This window comes from Micropterus salmoides, unplaced genomic scaffold (genome assembly GCF_014851395.1).
Source record: "Micropterus salmoides isolate LMB-PRFRI ecotype aquatic unplaced genomic scaffold, ASM1485139v1 Ms_hic_scaffold_9, whole genome shotgun sequence".
In the NCBI taxonomy this organism is placed as follows: Eukaryota; Metazoa; Chordata; class Actinopteri; order Centrarchiformes; family Centrarchidae; genus Micropterus; species Micropterus salmoides.
Genome location: NW_024044681.1, coordinates 14347496 through 14370723, shown reverse-complemented (window position 1 = coordinate 14370723; position 23228 = coordinate 14347496). Strand labels below are relative to the sequence as shown.

The 23228-nt window shown below is 41.8% G+C and overlaps 1 protein-coding gene across 2 annotated transcripts; it reads right to left on the bottom strand.

Moving 5' to 3' along the window:
* Positions 1-2440: 2440 nt before the first annotated feature.
* On the bottom strand, positions 2441-22900 carry fgfr4 (fibroblast growth factor receptor 4). 2 transcript variants are annotated; one of them, XM_038708052.1, is made up of 21 exons: positions 22188-22900; positions 19759-19966; positions 15366-15553; positions 15113-15263; positions 14865-14915; positions 13894-14163; positions 13443-13532; positions 13172-13338; positions 12935-13058; positions 11835-12025; positions 11279-11417; positions 10811-11004; positions 10481-10626; positions 10013-10134; positions 9800-9910; positions 9400-9590; positions 7371-7493; positions 6530-6600; positions 6048-6185; positions 5820-5925; positions 2441-5312 (listed from the first exon to the last, which is right to left on the bottom strand). In XM_038708052.1, the coding sequence occupies exons 2-21, from the start codon at positions 19844-19846 to the stop codon at positions 5136-5138; spliced, it is 2838 nt and encodes a 945-aa protein (XP_038563980.1). In that variant the 5' UTR covers positions 19847-19966; positions 22188-22900; the 3' UTR covers positions 2441-5135. The 2 variants fall into 2 exon arrangements, with proteins under 2 accessions (XP_038563980.1, XP_038563981.1); XM_038708053.1 differs by having other exon boundaries at positions 10811-11001.
* Between the last annotated feature and the right edge of the window lie 328 nt (positions 22901-23228).

Genomic DNA, 23228 nt, shown 5'->3' with positions numbered 1-23228 from the left:
TGTTGGTCTGAGGGTGAATCGTGTCATTGGTAGTGGCTTCATATGCATCTTTGATGTATGGGACTATTGGCAATGCATCAGGATGCATATTACTTCGGCCTGAGGGATAGAGATGTGCATCCCTACTGCAGAGTCATTTACAACAGTCACTTCCAGGTAGACGGCTGGTTTTTGATTTTAATCGCGGAGATGTGTAAAATCTGCAACTTTGTTTGTTTCTGTTGTCATTTTCAGCCGCAACTGTAACTAAACGTTACAGTTCCAACCTATCTGCCATTTCCATTGAGCTTATTTTATGTACTGTGTTGCATTGCATCTCTGATAAATCAAACAGCAACAGCTCACTGCGATCCGACTAGTTTTAACCTCAGGCTTTCATTTTCTGCCCAGCAGTTAAATTAGGTCCCACATCTAACTTTAGCTTAGCTTAGCATAAACACTGGGAACAGGGTGAAACAGCTAGCCTGGCTTTGTCCAAAGGTAACAATCTGCGTGAATAAGCAACTTACGACATTCTCCACTAATTTATGAGACTTTGTGCCAGGCAGCACTTTGTATGTGTAATCTTGAAGGCCAGGGACATACAAAAGACATATCCCAGAAACTACGATAATATTTTTCTCTTTCTCAGACATTATTAATGGTGCTCAACAGTGACAGACAGACGATGATCTCTCCTTTAAGAAAGGAGTTGAAAACACCAAACATGCCTGGACCTCAACATGGACAATTTTTGATTTTCAAATTAGCGCTGTTGCCTCATCGGCAAGAAGGTCTCCCCGTGTCTGCGTGGGTTCCTCCCACCGTCCAAAGAAATGCGGCCTAGGTGTGAGCATGACTGGTTGTTTGTCTATGTGTGGCTCTGCGATGGATTGGCGACCTGTCCAGGATGTACCCCGCCTTTCGCCCGACATCAGCTGGGGTTGGACAAGCGGTTGACGATGGATGGATGGATAATTTAATGCATTTTAAAATGAAGGTTACACACACACACACACACACGCATACACACCTCTAGACAAAGACTCTAGACTAAGACTTTTATCAGCTGAAGCAGGAGGGGAGCTCAGGCATAGAGAGAGAGACTCTCTCTGTGATCAAGATTTATTGTACATGGGAGATAAGACATACAAATGCCACACAGACCACACAGCATGTACACAGGAGATAACACACACAACATATAATCATGTACACAGACACAGTGAACTTACATTCACACACACACCCACACCCACACCCACACAAAAAGGCTAGGCTGGGTGGGATCACTGCTCTCCTCCCTCCTCTTGACCTTTAACCTCCATCTCTTCATTCATCCGTCTCGCCGACTCTCCCTCTCTCTCTTTCATCTTTTCTCACATTTGTTTCTCTTCCATTCTGTTTGATTTATGCTTTTCTCACTGTGTGTAGCTGTGTCTCTATCCTTTCTGTTTTTCTTTTAAACTGCTGAATGAAAACATTTCAACTTTTTCAATGTTGCAAGGACACAAATGTAGAAGCTATCATTTTTTTCCTTTACTCTTTCTGGAGCTGCATCAAGAATCCAATCAAACAAATGTATGTGCAAATATTATGGGAAATTCATATATTCAGTTTATAGTTTTGGACATAATTCCTGTCAGTCATAACACAGGTACTCCAAAAATGTTTGTGGAAGAGAAACTCCAAATAAAGGGGTTTAGATAATCTAGATAAACTGTTTTTGTTTTGTCACAGGAGCTAGAGAGTAAAGATGGAATTATGCTTTTGCAAAGAAACACACCTCCCCAATCTCATCAACACGTCATGCAGACCTCCACTTTAAGCAAGCACATTGATTTATCCAACTCCTGTTGGAAGGTTGGTTCAAAACAGAAAAAAAAAACATTATATAATTTGAATGCTCAAGTGTAAAAGAAATAACCATGCGAATGTCTCCACAGTGCCCCTGTACATGTTCAACTACATGCAGCCTGGAGAAGAATGTTTTAGCCATAAACCAAATAAAGATCACCTAAAGCTAGATCTCAAAATCTTGAACAGGCCCTTGTCTGACACAAACAGACAAGAGTCCTTACAAGAGATTTACTTCAACAAATTAAATTTATTAAAACTAAAGTTAACAAAAAGCAATTGGGATACATGAATCACAAATGAATACAATGCATGCGCCCCAACAAAAGTTGGACACCAGCTGAAGGGAGAGAGAACCAGTGACCACACAGGCCAGCTTTTATACCCTGTAAGCCCATGTGAACAAGATGAGTTGACGGCCCTCCACTGTCAGCCAGTTCCCTACTGAACTTGACATGGACAGCCCCATTATACACAGTGGGAAGGACAACTTGTTAAGAGCATTTCTGGTTTTGTTGGATACATTGATGCATCAATGTAGCCAATATGACAGACTCAATTGCCATTACTTTGTGCAAAGAGAGAGACAAGGACACGGAGCTGCTTTATTTTAAATTATACTTTATTTCATATAAAAACAAAACAATAAACAAATAAATTAGATATTTCTAAAATAATTCTCTTGAGAAAGTGTTGTGATTGTTTACAGTTTGTATCTGGGAGAAGAGCAGATAACTGGAATGTAAAGATGCAAATGTATCCGGACACTTTGTGTATTTAAATGTAAGAGCTTCATTCCAAAATTAGATATTCATCAGTGACACCATCTGTCACAAGATGACAGACAGCATACAATGCAAACAAATGAGGAGAAAAGATACATGAATCCTTCATTGGCAAAATGGTTGACTAGTTTTCCACAATTTAAAGCATTTTGGAATGAAACCCTCCATTTATCTTTAAACTTGCGCACACTTGAAAGAAAAAAAGGACCAAAGAGTAATGGACCAATACAACAAATGAAGGTGACACCAGCATTTAAAACAGACAAAATCCTGACCAAAATCAATTGGAATCCCTGTAATCAGTGGAGGGTAGGCTCATTTGTGCTGTGCTTTCGAGTAGAGTTTGGTAAACTTTGGTGAATTTTGACACGCAAAGGTGTGCCAATTGCAAACTGTCTTGACAGGGCTGACCTTTGAGGAATCAGAGATCTGGAGAAAAATATATAAACTGATCATACAATTAGATTTCCTTTGTGAAAATCTCCTTCCACACAACTGTTTGTTTCTCAGTTGTTTTGTCTGTGGTCAGATTTGGGAGGTGGACTGGGACTTACTGGGCATCTTACCCCACAGGGGAATTTTCTGCAGCTGGTCCTGGCCTAAATTACAAATCTGAATTAAGATTTGTAATTTAAAAGATGGGGATGGCTTTGGGGATAAAGATAGGGGCGTTTGGGAGAGAAGAGGAGACATTAGCATAATAAGAGCCTCTTCATTTGCACACAAGCTCAAGCTATCCCTACACCACCAACCCCCAAAATTCCCTCTGGTCCATAGTCACACCCATTAAGCCTGCAAAGCCTTCATTGTCCAGCTAGGCTGCGGACCTGAGGACCCCTCGCCAACAGATTGGGCTGGGTGAAGGGTTACTTCCAGACAAAGGAGTGTCCCTCCCCCTTCTCCTCTATTTGAAATCAATCACACTGGCTTTCTCATTCAGTGCCCCCCCCGCTCTCCTCTCCTTGTCAGCAATGACAGTGGGCTTGGGCCAGCTCCCCAACAGACTCCCTATGCTGAGTTGTCAGTCCTCCTTTCAGGACCATTCCCACCCTGGACACAGTGTCTCTGACAAAGCGGTCATGTAGGAAAAGACTCTACACGTAATGTTGTCTCAATGTTTACATGGTTGTTTATCTATATAAATGAGTCCATCTAATAACCACTGGGGATTTGAGACCTGTTCAGAACTCTTTTTATAACTTAAATGCATTTGAGCTTGTGAGATCTAAAAAAGTTTCCGTCCAACAACAGCAACAAGTACTGGGCTCCTTCTGGTATGTAACCACAAATTGTTTTCTTGGCCTGGAGGTTACAACAATTTACCAAAAATTATAAATGGAGGGATTCATTCCAAAATTTCCCAACTTTAAGCCACCTTTAAAAGCCCAACCCATAATTCTTTGACCACATTCAATCGAGGTTTGAGTTGTTGATGGGAAATGCAAATTTTGTGTTTCTCAGTTGGTCATAACTTCAAATATGAGCTGGTTTGCTGATGTAAACCGATTTTTGACAGCATCTCGTTCGTCACTGCAATGTTGTGTTTTGTAAATTTGGGAGATAATTGGAGATCTTTTGGTCTAAATTGAATATGTTGGTATTTTGGAATGAAACGTGAACATAAAGACAGTGTGACAGCTGTGACAGGTTTGGCACTTGAAATTCTTCTCTTCGCTTCCAATAACCTTCATTTTTTTGTGTCATTCAGAATAATTTATAAAAGGCAATCGTCTTTCCGTTGTTGATACATACATACAATATTTTAATATTCTAATATATTCACAGGAAATCATAAATTCAGGCACTTTGCTGCCACTACAGCATCTTCTTAGCACAAGAGATCCTGAGATTTAAGACCGTTTTCTTTTTAAATAAGCAACACAAAAGTAAAATAATCTTATATAAAGAGATTTATATTTAACAATCACTTTCTTCTTTTTTATCATAGCAAAATAAATCTTTTTTTTTTTGTTAAAATGTCTTTACCAATGAGGTTTCAAGTCCTGGTTTTGGGTTGAGTTTGAGAGAGTTGCTCAAAGAAAGCACTTCGAGGCATTTTGAGTACTAGGGTCTCTTCTGTTGTGTTTAGTGCCGCATTTTTCCAATGTTACAACAGTTCTTGAGTGCCAGAGCTGATAGTCCAAAGTACCACATTTTGTTTGTCCTCTTTTTCTTCTGCTCGTTCTCCTGCCCACGATGAAATGTTTTCCTTCAAACCTTTACCATGTAATGAAGCCTACCGGCCTCAGTGCTCTATGTGCATACAAGTGTGTCTGTGTGTGTGTGTGTGTGTATAAATGCCCGCCTATATCTAAGGACTCTGTCCGGTGCCATAATGGAGGTCCAATGGAAAACTTCACGAGAATAAAAACTTTAACTTAACTTTAGAAATGCAGCTGTGGACCTCCAATATGGCCGCCAGTGAATGTGTTACATTACTTGAAAACTTCAAGTAGTGCTTCCCATTCATAGCGTTCATGTCTGTGTCTGTGTATGGTGCCTTTAGTTGTGTGTCTATCGGAGCGCCGTCTTCATGTCTATCCGGGGTAGCACATCCTGGTAGCCCAGGAGGCATGGGTCGGTGGACAAGGCATCGTGGGTAAAAACAGAGTCGTTGTCAGAGGAGCAGGAGCTGGACGTGTCCTCACATGACGGTGAGTACTGCTCGAAGGGTGTCGACAGGTCCAAGTACTGAGAGAAGAAAGGAAGTTCAGAAATTAGAGCATTGTTGAAGTCTCTGCAGAAACAGGAAAAAGAAACTAGCCCACAGTCAAGTGTTTGTAAAATTGACAGTAAACTGAAATTGAATTTGGCGTGTTCTCAAAGGTTGTCGGACTGCTATTGAAGATGCTGTTCATTTAAAGGTGTCCAAGGAAAAATAGATGTAGATGGAGATTTGATGCCATCTCAGTTTCAGACCATGGTATCAGGTATGGAGACCAACAGCTTTTTTAAAGCCTAGAAATTTCTGTGTTTTAGTTCAAGTAGGGACCAAGAAATCAATCACATGAACTGCTGACCCATCTGCAGGTGTCTGTGTAATGGTGGTGCATACGTTAGCCTGTGTGCATGATTGTGTGTGATTTCATATGAGGGAGTGTGTGTGTGTGTGTGTGTGTGTGTGCGTGCTTGTGTGTGTGTGTGTGTGTGTGTGTGTGTGTGTGTGTGTGTGTGTGAGAGAATGTGGTTAAAGCCAACCTCGTCAGAGATGGACAGCAGCACTCTGTCCAGCTCCTCCACCAGCTGTTTGAAGGTCGGTCTCTGGGTGGGAACAGCATGCCAGCACTCGCGCATCATCATGTAGCTACAGAGAAAAAACATACACAAAAATTATATCTTCAATCTACAATGAGACAAATGTTTAACATTTTCAGCTTTGCAAAACATGTGGCCAGGAGCAAACATTTAAAGAAAGGATTTGCTTACAGTTCATGTGTGCAGTTGGAGGGTTTATCCATGCGGTGTCCTTCCTTCAGCAGCTTGAAGAGCTCTTCGACAGGGATACCAGGGTACGGTGAGCCGCCCAGTGTGAAGATCTCCCACATCAGTACGCCAAACGACCACCTGAGTGGAAAGACGAAGTATTTAATCAGGTCATGTTTACCTTTGTTTACTGTGGTCAAGTAAAACATATTTGCCTAGCTTTTCAAGATTTAATACAATTGGGATTATTTTGGAAATTATGTAGGAGTTAATGAATACAGTTACATGAGATTTTAAAGGTTTGACAAGACAAAACAGGAAAAATAATTGAGTTGGCATGAAACACTTTAACACAGAATGCATCTCAAAGATGTTTTGTGTAGTTTTTTGCCCGATATGTTGGTCTTGTATGTTACATTGTCTTTGTCTATAAAGCACTTCCAGGTTTTCCTGCAGGGCTTTTGTATATTAAAAGTTGGACTTACACGTCGCTCTGGTGTGTGTAGACTCTGTCAAACAAAGCCTCTGGTGCCATCCACTTCACCGGTAGCCGTCCCTGCAGAGCAGACATGGACACGTTAGAGCCCCACCTTCATTTACCACAGCAATTCACTTTTCATCTGAACACATTTTCCTTTCTATCTTGCTGTTAAAGTTTTTTCTACCAATTCTACCTCTCTTGTTGGTTCATGCTCGCTCATTTCTTCCTCACAATCCTCCCCCTCCTCCCTCCTCATCTCCCCTCTTTCCTAATTAAGTCCCATTAAGCCTGCTGCCAATCAGAGGAAAACATCAGACATCTGTCTTGAGGAGTATTAAAGCTGTGAATGGAGCCTGGCTGAGCAGTAGACATGTTTACAAGCAGGGCTAGTGAGGTAGTTTTTTACAAACAGCAACTTTAACCTTTTAACAATCCAAATATCTTGACATGAATATATTGTTTGATTGGAAGATATTAACATGATACCTCATTGATCCCTGAGGAGAAATGTTTATGTCACTTGAGAGGGTCAAATGTCAGGGTCAGCCACAGAACCTCACCTAGTTTTCTGATCTTCTACTTGATTAACACTTTAGTCTAGTACAATACTTGAGTAGTACAAAAGTATAGAGCAAATCACAATTTAGGGCTCTTAGTTTCATAACAAATAAATAAGTCACATGGATATTGCAACATTCAGCTTCTCAAATGCGGAAAATTAAAAGGAGAGCAGTAATTACGCTGCGCTCTACCCTACTTGTTAACTGTTGGAAAACAAAGTTCTCCACTGGAAAGTTACAGGAGAGAAAAGTGATTCCTGAAAATATGCTGTCACTGCCACTCACGTTGGTGGTTTTCTTGTAGTAGTCGATCTGGTGGACTCCTCTGGCCAGGCCAAAGTCCGCAATCTTCATCACGTTGTCCTCCGTCACCAGAACATTTCTGGCTGCCAAATCTCTGTGAATACACTGCAGAGAGAGAAGAGAGAGAATTAAAGACTAACACAAAACCCTAAAGTGAGTTTAAGGCCAACTGCTGGGTCTCCAGATTACAAGATAAGCATAAAGTTTAACTGGTCCTGGTTAATGGGCACAGGGATTTAATGTCTAATTTATAAAATGGGCTGAATGCATAATTTTTTGTTGAGTATGTGGCCTCTTTTTAATTTTTTATATATTGTTTTTAATACCGCTCTCCCTTTGGCAGAAGTCCTATCCTATTAAACAAGAAGGTTTAACTAAATTTTATAATCAAAGGTTTTATATTCATGATATGCTCTTTTGAATTTAGACTTGTGACACCACATGTTCATGTCTGGTCCAGGCTGTAAAAACACGGAGGTAAGGGAGGTAGAAATGATTCACTGCTGATTTTGTCCAAAAATGAGACTCAGGAGTCTAAAGTCAACACACAGTGCCTCATATTAGTGAACGCAACAAAATTAAAATGTCTTTATATAGAATCCCTGGTGTTTGAAGAAAAAACAACCCTTTGGGAGGAAAAAAGAAAGGCACTGTTTGCCCACATTGAATGGATGTCATTAAGTTTATTTTGGTTTTCATTCGAAATAGACGTGGGATTTGTGGGGACGTGCAAAATGAACCAGTCTTGGTTTGTGGGTCTCCCCATAATGGAGGGTTAGTTTCAGGATCCTGCATTCTTCTCAGGCCGTAGAGCCAGAAACCTGATGCCTATACACAGACGACGGCTCTGCTGCCTGTTTGCTAACAGATTTATGGCAGCGCTAAAAAGGACAAAGCCCTGCGACGGACGGACAGATGGATGGAGAAGAGTAAACAGGACTGAAGCTTCAGCAGCTCTCTGCTCAGGAATGCCTGTCTGAGACACCGGCTGGCACACAAAGAGACGTGTTGATAAGAAGCACACAGACAGAGTGCATGCTGGGTAAATGAAAGGAATAGAAACATGGGGGGTGGGAATGGGAAGAAAAGAAATAAAGGGACAGACAGGGGCACAGAGACAGGAGAAAGGAAAGAGAAAAAGGAGAAGGGGAAAGCTGTTGCTGCCAGACTTGTCTGGACCAAACTGATCCATCTGAAGGCCAAGTGCCCAAATCCGAAAACACTGAATTACACAAATCCTGATTACAATTCCCTTCAAGTCAAAACCAATTTTCTCATATTACAGCCCCTTCAGGGCTTATACAGCTCACGAAGTCTACAAATGTTGAGCATTTTACTATCCTGGTTTGATTTTGTGGCTTTATTTCGTGCCCAGAGACATGAATACATTTTTCTGTAATGAGGTCTGATGATACAGAAATATCCTCATGGGGCTGAGGCTTACAATGTAAAAGTTCCAACCTAGAGCATCCTAAACCATAAACCCGCAATCTCACGCTAAACGTTAACAAGTACAATTTCTATATATTAGAAATCTTAAGTTATATTTGATCCATACAGAATATATCTCTGGGGCTATTCAAGTATATACATAGACATAGTTTCTGCTAAAATGTATTAAAAAAAAAGTTTGGAGTTCATAGTAAAAGTAATAGTACTGTAGAATAAGCTTGATCTAGTCTATCAATTATTTTTCAATTATTCAATAAATTGTTCAGTCTATAAAATGTCAAAACATTCCCAGAACCCAAGATTATGTCTTCAGATATCTTGTTTTGGACAGTTTAATGCAAGGATATTAATTGTACAATTATATCAACAGAGAAAAGCAGCAAATTCTCATAGATAGATCAATAATTTTAGCACTAAATCTTAGTTTCCTAAAAAGCTTTCTCTTGCTTCCTATTGCATCCATGAAACGCTTGCAGAAGAGCTTTACAGACACCAGAGATTCAGGTAAGTTCTCAGACGCTTCTTCTTCTACTACAACTTCTCTTTAAAGTGAACATACCCTTTTGGAGGCCAGGTACTCCATCCCTCTGGCCACCTGGTAGGCGCAGGACAGCAGGTCTTTGAAGGTGAGTTGCTCTTCAGGCACCTTGGTCACATCAAAGGTGTAGTCCATGCCTGGAGGTCGCCGGGCCCGCAGGTACTCCCTCAGACTGCCTTTGGAGGCGTACTCCACCAGCACATACAGAGGGCCTGGGGGGGAACACAAACAGGATGAAGGACGGGGTTGTTTCTATTGTTGTTTTATCCTGGAGGCTTCAGACCACCATAGTTGAAACACTCACTAAATTAGGTTGGTTTGTTGGTTTTACAATAATAAGGGGGTTTGGGAGGAAGCCAATGCATTGTTTTCACCCCAAAAAAGGGTGAAAGAAAGGTTTAGTAATAGGTCAGAAACTCACCATCCTGTGTGCAGACTCCTAGCAGGTTGATGATGTTTTTGTGTTTGTCCATCACCTTCATCAACTCCATCTCTGAGATGAGGTCTGCCAGATCTTTGTCTGTGGCGTCGTCTGGGAGAAAAATATTACTTAGAAAAGCATGCCTTCCCCACAAACAGCAGACTTAAGCTAATTCCTAGAAGTATTTTTGTGTCTGTATCATTTCTTTCCTACCTTTGAGCATCTTAACTGCCACAGTGGTGGACACATCAGGACAGTCCTTGTTGATGCTGTAGGCCTCAGCTCTGACCACCTGACCGAAGCAGCCTTCTCCTAGAGGTTTGCCCAATGTTAAACTAGAGAGAGAAAGAGTGAAAGTTAGTGAAAATAAGTATGTCCAAATGAAAACTGTACAAATCCATAATTTGGGGCTCTGGTTTTTTAAACATAGGGTGGGTTGAGCCAAAAATGGGCTGCGGGCTCGTTCCTTTTTAGGTCCCCACATGGTGCAAGGGCTACAAGTTTAAATGAGTCTGGATCCCAGGAGCCAAACTAAACTTAGTGAAGAAATACTCTCTTTGCAAGGGGCAGAACTTTTAAGTAAACCTTTAAGTAAGCTTTTCAAGACACACCTCTTTCATAATCATTTCAAATGTAAGAGTAATTGTAATTAAAAATGATTAAAAATTGCAGATAACTTACTTCTCCCTCGGGAACTCCCAGTCCGGGTCATAGGGCAACTCAAACTCCATGACTCCAGCCAGCATCGGAGAGCAGCTGGATGAGAGGCGAGCCACCCTCATTAGCGACGCACTGGACTTTCCTGATGAGTTAGACTCCACCGAGTACTAAAGGAAGAGATACAGAAAAGAAGAATTTTGTTGTTTGCCTTCAGGAACATACAGGAAGGTTTCAAGTGTTCTGAGCAGCTATAAGCACTTTTGCCTTAAGATGTGGTCATAATCTACTACTTGCCAAAGCACATGTTGGATAAGATAGTCCTAAGTTCCAATGATGCATAGTGCCCTGTACCTGTCTACGAAGAGGAAACTTGGAGAGCTTCTGGACAGGGAGAGCATCAAACGGCTCCCTTCTGGGGTTGACCTGCATTCGACACAACACCACGATGACGATAGCCATGATCAGAGCCAGGAAACCACAGGCATAGATGATGATGTCAGTGTACTTGGTCTCCATGGTGTCCATAGCATCTGCTGCTTCCTCTTCTATGAGAATTGGGGAACAATTATTACAAAAATTCTATTTCTACCCTCAGCAAAGTACAAATTAAAACTAAACATACTGACATTCAAAGTTTGTCACTTTCAATCTCTTGCTGCCAATCTAGAGCCACAAATATCGCTATATGCAGTGTAGCTTCATGTTTGGCAGCAACATTGTTTATTGCAGACAATGCCATAATTACAAGTCAAAATCATTTAAGCAATCAAGTAAATAATTTTCAGTACTGAATCGTGTAGCCTTCAGTTCGTTCTTTACCTGAGAGGACTGTGAGCCAGGCGGACTGGTGAGCGAATCCGATTGAATTTCCAGCCAGACAAGTGTACTCTCCTGCATCCTCCATGGTAACTTTGGACAGGTATAGGACCTCCACCTCTGACATGTTCAGACTGCCAGTCTGCACAACACAGATGCAGAAATAGTGACAGAAACAGTTAGCATACAACAATCATTAACAATCATCACGATACAACTTCTTTTAAACCTTCCACTAGAGGCTTTTAGAGTTGTTGAGTATGGTTGACTAATGGTACTTTTTTGCCCATTTTTGTCAGGAAATCAATTTATAATTGTATTAAAGCTCCGACAAAAAATGGACGATTGGAGCAGATTAAACAGGTTCCAGTCTTTTGGATAGAGATCTGAACTTGAACATAGTTTAGCTAAAGTTTGACTGACAGCAACTCCTACAGAGCTAACACTGGGTATGACTTGGTTCTCAAAGGTAGCAAAGTGAGATGTGCTGAAATTTCATGAATGTTTTTGCTTTACAGCTGTGTTTACACCTGTCCACCACCTGCTATATGTCACCAACCTTGAGGACTCGAACGTAGGGTGTCCCATCAGGACCATAGCGGCTGCCATTTATTTCTATGTGTTTGAGCCACTGAATGTGAGGCTGAGCATCGCTGTAGACCTTACAGTGGAACTGGACGTCGCTGCCCACCACTGCTGTGGTGTTGGCTGGCAGACCGGCCTGCAATATGGGCCTGTGTGGGGAACGCTCTGTGTAGGAAAGAAATCAGAAGAGAGATAAGCAAAGTAAGCAAAGATGGCATTGAGCTCTAGAGACATTAGTCAGAGCTTAAAGGATTTTCCTCTTCTAAGGGCAACAGTTCAAAGGTGATTTGAGGACATGGAGACAGACATTTGACTGATCTGTCTCAGGAAAACCCCTCTCACCAGGAGTCCTTGTAGGCAGGAAAAACATGGGGGAAACTGGAATCACAGAGCGCTATGGCTTAAAACATTCAGATATTTGCCAGTTTAATAGCCAGCAAATATGTCTGCTTTGTAAACAAAGGTTTGTATGCTGGCAAAAGAACAGGAAATGTAATTTTGGGATGAAAATCAGTTCCATTAGTGTGGCTCTTTGTCAGCTGGTCGCCGGGGTCTCTTTGATCTACGGTTACTCTCGCTCTCTGATCTCGTTAGTTGTCTCGTTAGTCTTCTCCCCCCGTCGATGGGGACGGAAACTGACCCCGTGGTGGACGAACAGCGAACAAATGGAACAAACAAACCGCAGCTCTCCTCGATCTCCTGTCACAGGTCAGGTAGAAAACTGGTGTGGACGCCTGACGGTCCACATAATGCCCGCAATGGCGACGCCAGGCTCCCCTGTCACCTTGCTCACCCTCCCACACACTGGAGGCTTTTATTGGAAGGCATGATGCTTTTTTCACAAGTGCTGACTAATAACTGTTGCTATTGCTGCCAGATCAGCCAGTTAAAGCCAGATCACAAGGCAGTGAAATTCAGGTTTAAAGAAAAATCTCTTATGTCTGTTTTGCTGATATTCAATCCATATCCATGATGTTACTTTTTAATTTCATGTTCAACACACATAAATCTGAGGCATTGACACACACTCTAAACCACTCTGTGGCCAGACAGCAGTGAGTCATTGTTTCTTACCCAACACATCGAGGACGTAGCTATGAGCAATGGAGCCATACTTGTTTTCCACCAAGCAGGTGTAGTTTCCTCTGTCTGAAGGCACGACGCTCTCCATCACCAGGCTCCAGTGCTGGTGTCTCAGCTAGCCAAAGAAACACCAAATATCATCAGCATCACTCAAAGCTCTTCCAGTTCTTCCAAATAAACTTGGTTATCATTCAGCCTTATTGAGCATTGGGGTGATAAACTGCTCACCTTGATGCCCCCGATGCGATGCTCTCCTCTAAATTCACGACCATTTTTGAGCCAGCGGATGCTTGGCATGGGGCTGCCCATGGCTGGACAACGAAACTTCACTGTGTTGCCTGCAGGAACAGCATATAGCTTCTTCTCCATTCGTTGGGTGTGAGTCCAGTAGGGACCTGTATGGACAAAGACCAGCCAATGAGCCATTGGTCAGAATGCTCTGGTAGAGTTGTACTAATTCCTCAAGGATTCCAGCTACTAAGCAAACAACAAAACACACCTCTGGAGAAGTAAACCTGGTCGTTTTCGATTTCAGCTGATGAGTCCTCCAAGCCGTTATCCTCATCATCGTCCCCCGACCCCAAGGAGTCTGGAAACATGACAAATATTAAGTATAATGAAGGCAATATGAAGAGAGCTATCACAATAGCCCAAATTAACATTTGATTTTCATTTTTACTCATTATTAATCTGTAAACCGAGTGCTCAAATGTTGTGTAACACAAATTTTGGAAGCCATATTGGAGGTCCTTAGCTTATTTGCTAGAGCATCTACGAACAGGTGATTGCTTTGGACATAATGTTAGCTTGTTAACATACTAACCTTATGCTAGTATCTGTTCAGCTAAAAATATTAACACTGAATAAAGCCAACATTGACAACATGATGTGCTTTGTAAAACACACATCCTAAGGCAATAAAAAACTGTTAACAGTGTTAGTGTCCTTACCTGCCACAGTGATGGTAAAGTTCCTTATAGGCTCTTTGGTTCCCCGGAGAACACAAACATAAGTGCCCGAATCCTCGTATGTTACGTCTGTGATCTCCATGATGGTGCCGCGGATCTGGATGCGGGGAGTGGGCAGAACCCGGTATCCTTCCTTGTACCAGTTCACCGCCATGCCGGGCCGGGTGCTCATGTCGCAGCGCAGTTTCAGGACATTGCCCGGCTCTAACAGAAGATGTTCTGTGGTGTCCTCACTTAGGTCCTCAAGAACATCTGTTGAAACCACAGAACATCAGCATGCAAGGTGTTAGCATACTGCGATGGAGAATGAACCTTGTTTATTCTTGTTTCTCTCAACTTTTTATTTCAAGCTGTCTTTCTCTCCTTCATTTTCTATTTCTTTTGCTCTTCACCACACAGGCCAGTCAGCAGGTTCTTTCTTCATCTTCCCTCTAAAGCAAGTAGCCATCCCCTCAACTATGACCTTCAGCTCTTTAACCCCATTATCTATTAAAACCCCACCCCAAACACGCACACAATGATATTACCATGGAGACCAGGAGGCCTGACCGACCCAACCCTCCTCCACATTCCCCTCCTCCCATCCTCCCCCTCCTAACACTGCAAATTCCCTCCCTTCCTTGCTCACTTCAAAAAGAAGAAGAAAAGAAATGTGGAGGAAGAGAGAGTGAAGCTAATGAACATGTTGCAGCGTGACAGTGGACGGAGAGTAAATCTAAGGGGCGGTGAAGGTTCAGTGGAGATCTAAGTGAGCGAAGGGAGGAGAGAAGTTCATTCCAGCCTGGGGAGGAGGACACAGATGGCCACCATACCATATTCTACAGCCTGTACTGTCTTTTCTGGGTGTTTTTTTTTTATTTTTGTGATTCTACAGTGATAATTTTTGATTAATTCATTTGGATTTTTAAACATTTGCAAGCAAACTTTCCAGAATGACAATGAAGTTACTGTACCTGGGGGGATTTCAGCAACAGTCAGGTCCATAGTGCGGGAAATAATGGTACCTGAGGAAGGCGGAGTGTTGAGATTAGAAAATAGTGTGACACTGTATTATGAATGAATGGTCTGATAGATGCTAAATTGTAGTTGCAATTTGGCTCACAGGGCTCTTTGGATGAAACTGTCCATCAAATTACATTGGAATGGCACAAAAACTAGTGAGATATTACCAAATGTTGGCATGATGATAAGTGTGTCTCACCAGGCAGGACCTCCAGCCACGCCGACTGCATGGTCTGTACTGTCTTTCCTGCATGGGTGCTCTCAGCCATGCAGATGTACTCTCCTGCATCATCCAGAGTGATGTTGGACAGATGCAAAATGTTCACCTTGGACGTGTTGCTCTGCAGGGCCTTCACAGAGGAGAGATCATTTTAAGATATTTTTTTGTGATTAGGACTGAATTCAAACACACTGAGTACAGCATGAAAAACTGTCAGCTGATATGTTCTCACCGTCAGAGCCCTGAGGCGTGGCGGTCCTCCCTGGCTCTGTCCCAGTGTGCTGGCCTCCGTCTTCAGCCACTGCACCTTGGTGGATGCCGGCCGGTGGACTTTACATACCAGCTTCACCTGATCACCGACCACCCCTGTGGTGTTTTCTGGGTAACCTGGCATGATCAGAGGCCTAGAGACCCGAAGATCTGGATAAAAGAAAGAAGGGGGAAGGAAAAAAACAGGTAAGCTATAAAATCATTCATTATTTCACATTTCATCTCCTGATGAATTTCATTTTGAGATTCATTTTCATGGTTGACTTTGAAAGCATGAGGAACTGCCTGCTAACTGACTCCTTGCACCCTTAAACCAATTATGGGACCTTTTCCTCTAAACGATTTTTATTAACTCCTAAAATATCAACACTGAATAAAATAACCAGAGTTTAGGTGTCATGTTATGGTTACTTCACAGAACAAAGCCGTCTAGAGTCTTAATAAACTGCTACAATCCTCCTTGGTCTGAAGGCGCCTTGAGTGAACAAGACAAAAATTGTCAAAACACACCCTGGAGGTTTTAGTTTACCTCTGAAAGGTCCAGTAACAGAAGTACACCATGTTCTTAAACAGCCGCTGTCATTTAATGCTACCATGAACTGGTGATAGAGTGCCCTGATAACCCGGCAACTATCGTGTCACCATCAGCCACAGTGGCATCCATTCAGTGGGTCACTCGCCCATTTATGTGCTCGCCCACTCACTTGTTGAAGCATATGTGCACCCTGGCTGGGTACCTCGCTTACTGCTCAGTCACTCAGAACGAGCAATTTTCCAGGGCAATTTTCTGTCTGATTGCTTCCTGCGCCTAGCAAAAAAGGCAATCTGTTCCCTTGTCGGAGTGAAGTGCTGCCTTTTCTGCTAATCACCAAGAGTACGAGTAGAGGTAACGCTTTGAGAAACAAATACACGTTTACAATCTTGTGAGTGGAAAATCAGAAACGGTAAATGGTCAAAGCAGCCTAAAGGAAAGCAAATTTAAAGAAATGTCTTGATGGCTAGTTTGAATGTAAACACACTCACATAGTGTGTTTCAATTGAGAAAAACCTCAGATTGAGGACTGTGTCCTCTCATAAGTTATATCACAACAAGCCACAGTTTTTTATCTAATGGAGTAAACCTGTCAGCAGTAAATCACAGAGATGAACACACACACTTAAAGCCATGCTAATGAACTTGCAGAGACAGGGACGGTGCCCTGAAGTTGAACTCGCGGCAGAGTGTGAATTGTCACCCAGAGGCAAGGGGGCAAACAAAACACAACACAACACAAACAAACCGCTCGGCTGTTGTGAGCCTGCCAGTCAGCCAGCCGGCTGAGCTGGCAGCAGAACCTTCTGTGGAAACCAGTTGGGACAATGAAGAGGCCTCGGACAATTTTGTGTCCTGACCTGGGAACATAGTAGCAGTGTCTTCCAATATGTATTTCTTTTTATCAGTTTTATTACCAGAAAGCTAAAGAACTTCTTTAAATCATTTCATGTTGTTCCTGACTTGCTGCCCATGCTGGAGAATGTCATCTAATCAGGTCAATATGCAGCTTTACTTTTAAGGTACTGGGGCAACTATTTATTTAGAATTTGTAGGAATTATATAACAATTAACAAATGATTTATAGCACATTGTTAAGTACTTGTAGGCAAATATAAAAAGTGTATATTAATGTTATGTAAGCCTTGATGCTGGTGTAGAAACAGATAATGCATGATTGACAATATAATATAACACAGATGTAATAATATTAATCTTAACTCACCCATTAAATATTATTTTATATAGAAGTACCTCACCATCTGCTGATGGAGGCCCTAAGATGTGACTAAAAGACCTGGCAGAAATCTAATAAGTGAGATTAAGAATTTCTATGCAACACTATGCTATTTCTAAGGTCAAGAACAAACTGTTAAGCTCAACACCACTGCATTTGTCTTATACTTTGTTATCATTTATTATCTGTTTATGCACCAATTAGGGAGTTAGCTGCTCAGTGCACCAACTCTGTCCACAGATCGCTCTGGCATGAACGTTCTGCCTGACCAGCAGATGCACTCCTAAAAAAATGCCAACCCACTTATTCTGTGCAGAGATCAAAGCAAAAGATGGCGTTCTTTGGCACTGTCTGTTTTCCTTAATGCTGCAAATGACGCACTGTCATTGTGAAATAAAACAATTAACAGCAGATTTAAGTTGCCAGCCATTGTTTAAACTTTGACATCATCTTTGTAAATTTGGTGTTTTTATATTCTCTCTGTCAGGATGAAGATCAGTCGAAAACACGGCAAGGCCAAACAGACAACAGCTATACTCAGACTTTTATATAACCTGTAATGATGTGGCAGAAAACAGGACTTAAAATAAGTTTTTCTGGGGGAGGAAAAACATTGAACAAGTCATATCACTGCATATAGCAGCATGCGGTTAGTAGCATTAGATGTATAATTATATTTGGAGAATGTTGTGATTTATTTTCTCTCAGAGATGTTGTCAAATAAGCAACAGAAAACACCTGGAGACTTTAAATAGATTAATAAAAGGTTTGTTAGATATAACACATTCCTTTGAAAATGGGGAACGATCTAAAATTTTTATTCTTCTCTTACATCCTAAACTTTGTGCTATTTTCTTTTTGTCTCTCTCTGCATCATGTCCCTGCAGAAAGGCGACTGACATCTGCCGTGTTGGGGATCTGTGGTTATCTTATGGGTCCCTCTCACCCTCACCACCTCTCCTCAGCTGGACTCATCTAAGGAGGTGGGTCTCTTTTCACTCTAACTGACATCAAGGGGAAGTTTATCTTTTTCTTTTTTAATCCATCTCTCCTTCTCTGTCTCCTCTCAGTCTAATTTTCCTTCTTCATGTCATATTTACCGTTTTCTGTTAAAGCTTGTCTCTTATCTAGAAAGTGACACCTCACAAAAAAGATACAATCAAGCCAAGTTCTGATAATCAAATTGCACTTATTATGCCATCCAGGATCTCACACAGCTAGGTTTTTGTGTTTACTGTGACCTGTGGTGACTGAATTCCAAAAAACTGCATGATAACTTGGGCTGCAATTGCAGTAATTTTTCAAAATTGCACAACAGCTGTAGAAAATAGCAACTGTTTACTGAATATTTACTACATAATCATATGTAATACGTTCCACTGGGTACTACAGAGAAGTTACAACAAAGTTTGTTTGTGGAGATTGAGGCTTGATTTTTATTTGACTTTGGTTCTGAATTGGATTGTTTTATATGTAGAAAATTGGGAAGCACCTTTCCAGTCTGATCATAAATGACTTAGAGTTCATTCTTGTGATCAAAAGCACCAAGATAAAAGTTGCAATGCTGTCTCCACAGTTACAGCCTGCATGCTTTCCGACCTAAAGATCTTTCGATCGTCAACCATGGTTTAAATCTTTACTCATCTGTGTTGTAAATAAACCTAAGAGGTTTTTCTGGGCCTCCCTCCTGCACATTGTAATCTGAACAGCAAGCCCCAGCTGGCCTCGCTTGGTCCTGCAGTGCAAAGTGGGGGCCACAGAGACAGAAAAGAGACATGCGTCTGTGTGCTCGACGCCTCCAGGGCAACGGGCCACTTTCATCAATCTGCACATATCCTTACAAAAATGCCACAGTAAAGTCCTTTAATCTGAAAAAGGGATTTACCTTACAGCAAAGGAGGAATAAGTGATTTTGTTTTTGAAAGATGCTGATTATATTGAACAATTATACTGATTACATTTTAACTTAATGGAAACATCTTAATGGAACTTAAAACTGACAATGGCTGACTTATTGCACTGGCTTCTGTTTGTAAAGCATGAATGAAAAAGCCCTGCAGCCTCCTCCCCCTCTTCATCCTCTACAGCTGGCATACAGCCAGGCAGATTTACACTTCCGAGCCTCAGGGCCTCGGACAGATCAGGTAGCACAGTATACGGCAGCAACACTGAGAGCCCCCTGCTCCTCACTCCATCCAAGACTTGACTGCAGCCTCCCTGACATTTTTCCTGTCACCTTGACTTCCTCTGTGGCTGCCAAGAAACTGACACTTTCTAAGAAGGGAACGTGGACTGATTGAAACCTTCACAAGTACATTCACACTATATTTAGACACAAAACACACCTTTTCTGAGGAGCTTACTTTTTCCTTTTTCTCCAGAGAAAACATTAGCAAAGGAAAAATCTATTTCCACAAACTGTCAGTGGATTCAAAAAAGCAAGAGTCACACACTTATCTAACACACTTATCTAGCTTTTACACAAACCACTAAAGCTACAGAAGGCAACCATGTGTAAACCTGATTTCAGTGCAGGTCTGATAATGTTTTATAGTTTCAGGTGTCACCTTGTCCTCATCTACTTACCTTTAGTTCTTCCTTCGTCAGTGGCCCTGGCAGAGATTCTGTCCATCAAACAGAGCAAGAGAATGCAAAACGTGCAGACCCTTGCCATCTTCTTGATTTGACGCGTGTGTTTTATGGTTAAAAGGTAGAAATGCTCCTAGTGTGGCCTCACACTCCGGTCTGTGGCATTGGAAACGTCATAAACCCACAATGTCTCTAAATCTGGATCCTGTAGAGGCAAACAAACACATAGGAGATGGTTATGAGTTGATCAGAATCTTGATTCTTCAAGGAAATCTGACTGGAGAGCACCTAGACACAAACCTTTCTGTTCAGTTTTGAACCAGGTGGCATAAAAAACCCATAAACAAGTGTTCAGATAAATAGTTAGAGCCTGATTTGACTCTGAGCAGCTGTGTTCTTAATCAGATGTCCTGCTAACTGTCCCACTCGTCTGCCACATAGTCCAGACTCTCCTGCGTCATGAATAAGGAGCAGGGCTGTTGTTTGTCAATGGAAGGCGTTCAGTCAGCCCCGGGATAATGGGCTCTTACTAGAAAAACACTTGAAAGTTGCCAGGAAGCTACAGAATCTGAAGGAGCAGCAGAGAATCGACTGGCAGCTGATGGGACTTCAGGTTCAGGACAGGAGGATATCCTTTCAATACCTTAGTTTGGAGAATATAAATGAGATTGTTTTCATTATTGATTGCTCTGACTTCAGCTATTAAGTACAAACATGCTTATTGCTGTCACTGAAAGGCCAAGATGGTGTCTTTAAATGTCCAGTTTTGTCTGACCAACATCCAAAAACCCCACATATATTCAGCGAATTAGTGCGGAAGACAAAAAAAAGCAGCAAATCCTCACAATTATGAAGCTGGAAATGTGATTTAGGATACATGTTTGGCATTTTGTCTGAAAAAAAAAAGACTTAAAATTTGAAGATTTTCTGTAATTCCTCTACTAATGTGTCAGCTCAAACATAAGCATGTTTAACCTTTCTTAAAATATGCTTAACTGCAATATGCAGCAATTTTATTTAAATAACTTTACCCTAATAAAGTCTCCTATAATGAAATGAAAAAAAAACAAAAAAACTTCCGATTTCCACAAATATGTGTCAATGGTACAACAAATACCTCAATATCATCTGATTATTATTATACTTTTATTACTATTAAAAATGTTACTATAAATATGTTTCAAATCAAATTCAAGTAGGCTACAACGCTGTCGCCATAAACCCATTCTGCAGACAAACTATAAACTTTGAAAGCCTACAAGAACACTAAAGGAATAATACAGCGATTTTTATGCTGAGAGTCGCCAAATGCGCACAGGCGCCAGACCCTGGAGCGTGCGCTCCATGCATGCAGGCCGCGCCCACACACACACACACCGTTTAAAGAACCAGCTTACTGAATGAAACGTATTCTTTCTCAATTAAGGACTGGAAAAAACTTTTTTCTCTTGCTGCTGCTAATTCCACTGGCACGCTGCCTTGCTGCTGCACTCTGCTGTGTTCAGCTGGAGCCAAAATACTTAGCCTGTATATTCTACTTTTCAGTCAAGGACGTCACTGTGTAGGCTTTTATTTTTAGTATAGGTATCGCATATTACTGTCACATAAATCACGCTTAATAAATCAGGCATGTACACTATTACTCTCACATAGCTCTTTATAATGAACCTAAGAGCAGACAAGAGCCAACAACCGTTAGACCTGTCACCATTTCTGTTCTACAGTTATACTGACTTGTAGGGTCACAATGTTTGCACTTGTATGCAGCCGTCAGTCAATCTATTCGATCAATTCAGCATTACGTGACACATCCTGAGATCAAAACAATAAATAAAAAATAAACGCTGCACGCTTTTTGATTATTTCTTTTGACTTTAAATGCCCCCTAAATTAGAGGATTTTCTTGCAGAAATCTCTGATCAGTCATTATTTACATTTCTAACGTGTTGGATGAATGTGTCATTTTGAATGTTTAATGTGGGGATTCTTGTGATCTCTGCTCTGACAGATTTCAAACTAAGCTCTGAGCTAAACACAGTCTTTTCTCCTGACAAATAGTCCAGGTTGAAGGTTCAATGTCTAACAAGTGACTTGTTTAGATCTGTTAAAGTCACTGTTTCTTTCCTGAAATCCTTGAAAATGACAAAATGTGGATTAATTCATTACAATGCAAATGAGCATTCATCGTAGATAGAGAATAGGTTTTCGTATGCCTATTTCAAGAAATGTAATCTGTTTTCTAGAAAATCGCTAAAATAAAATGAAAGTGTAGAATTGCGTCACCCTAATGCCAAGATTTAAAGGCTTTCAGTAATTGAATATGAGGCTTTTTGTCGTGATCTAACCCACAGTCCGCAGTGCCCGCTGAAAATGAATGAAACAGCAACTCTCAAAGAATCTCCAGCTGTCTCAGTCTATTCACCCACCTTTCCTCCTGGTCTGTCTCACAGTGATCACTGGCACCAGGGGGAAATCACTCCTTGTCCCGGGTGATACGAGTGAATATTGAAATCCTCATTTGGAGCTCCGGTATCTCCGCCGTATCCGTTTCCAAAGCAGTCTGTGAGCGGGTCTCTTGCTGTTGTGTGTATCCGGATGAAAACCAAGTTGAGCTTATAAATCCATCAAAAACAGCCCCCTGGAACATAAACGACAGCTGCCGGGTTTCTCCTGGTGACCGGAGGAAGGAGCTGTGATCCCCTGGGCAAAGTCCACTGCAGCCAGCCGCTCAGAACACCAAATCCACGGAGAGAAAGAAAACCAAACATGGAGCGAGAAAGTGGATTTTGCGCGAGTATAAAACCTGTCCGTTGTCGCTCTGAAAAATGTTGGAAAGAGTTCGATGTGGCGAGAGAATGAGAGAAAAAGATTGATAGAGATAAGGACGTGCCCCGCAGTTCAGAGTCCCCTCTTGATTAAACTGTAGTCTTGGATAAGTCTTTACGCGCGTCTTTACGCAGCGCTTCTGCAACTTCTCCTCTCGTCGGTGAGTTTATCCCGGTGAGATCTGAGCTCTGCCGCTCAAATGTGAAGCTCAGCCTCCTTCGTCTGTTTCCCTTCTACAGTGGAGAGAGAGGAGCGACTGCGTCCTTCACACACCAACCCTCCTACTGCACTCTGCTGCTCACCGCACGGCAGTCACAACAACAATGGTCTGAGAGCGGCCAGGGGAGCAGGAGGAGGGCGGAGGGAGGAGGGGAGGGAAAGGGGGGAGAGAGGGGAGGGGTGCGCTTCTTCATCCTCACAAAAACACCCCCCGTCTCTCCAAAGAGCTGGCAAATAAAACCTCTGCCTCTCCCTCCTCCCCACAGGGCACAGCTTGCTGAAGTTACTCATGGAATCATAAGTTAACTAACATTCATTGTTTTGCGAGCAAGCTGCACTTTTCAAATAACATTTGTAAGTCTGCTACAGTAGAGGAGCACGTGCCAAATTAGCCACATAAGTCAGTTATTAAAACAGTTTTT

Excerpts from the sequence above, each read along its gene's own strand:
- fgfr4 (XM_038708052.1), bottom strand. The coding sequence starts at position 19,846 with ATGGCAAGGGTCTGCACGTTTTGCATTCTCTTGCTCTGTTTGATGGAC. Across the intron at positions 15,554-19,758 it reads TGACGAAGGAAGAACTAAAG|ATCTTCGGGTCTCTAGGCCT; the intron begins GTAAGTAGATGA and ends TCTTTTATCCAG. Across the intron at positions 13,533-13,893 it reads CTTTACCATCACTGTGGCAG|ACTCCTTGGGGTCGGGGGAC; the intron begins GTAAGGACACTA and ends TCATGTTTCCAG.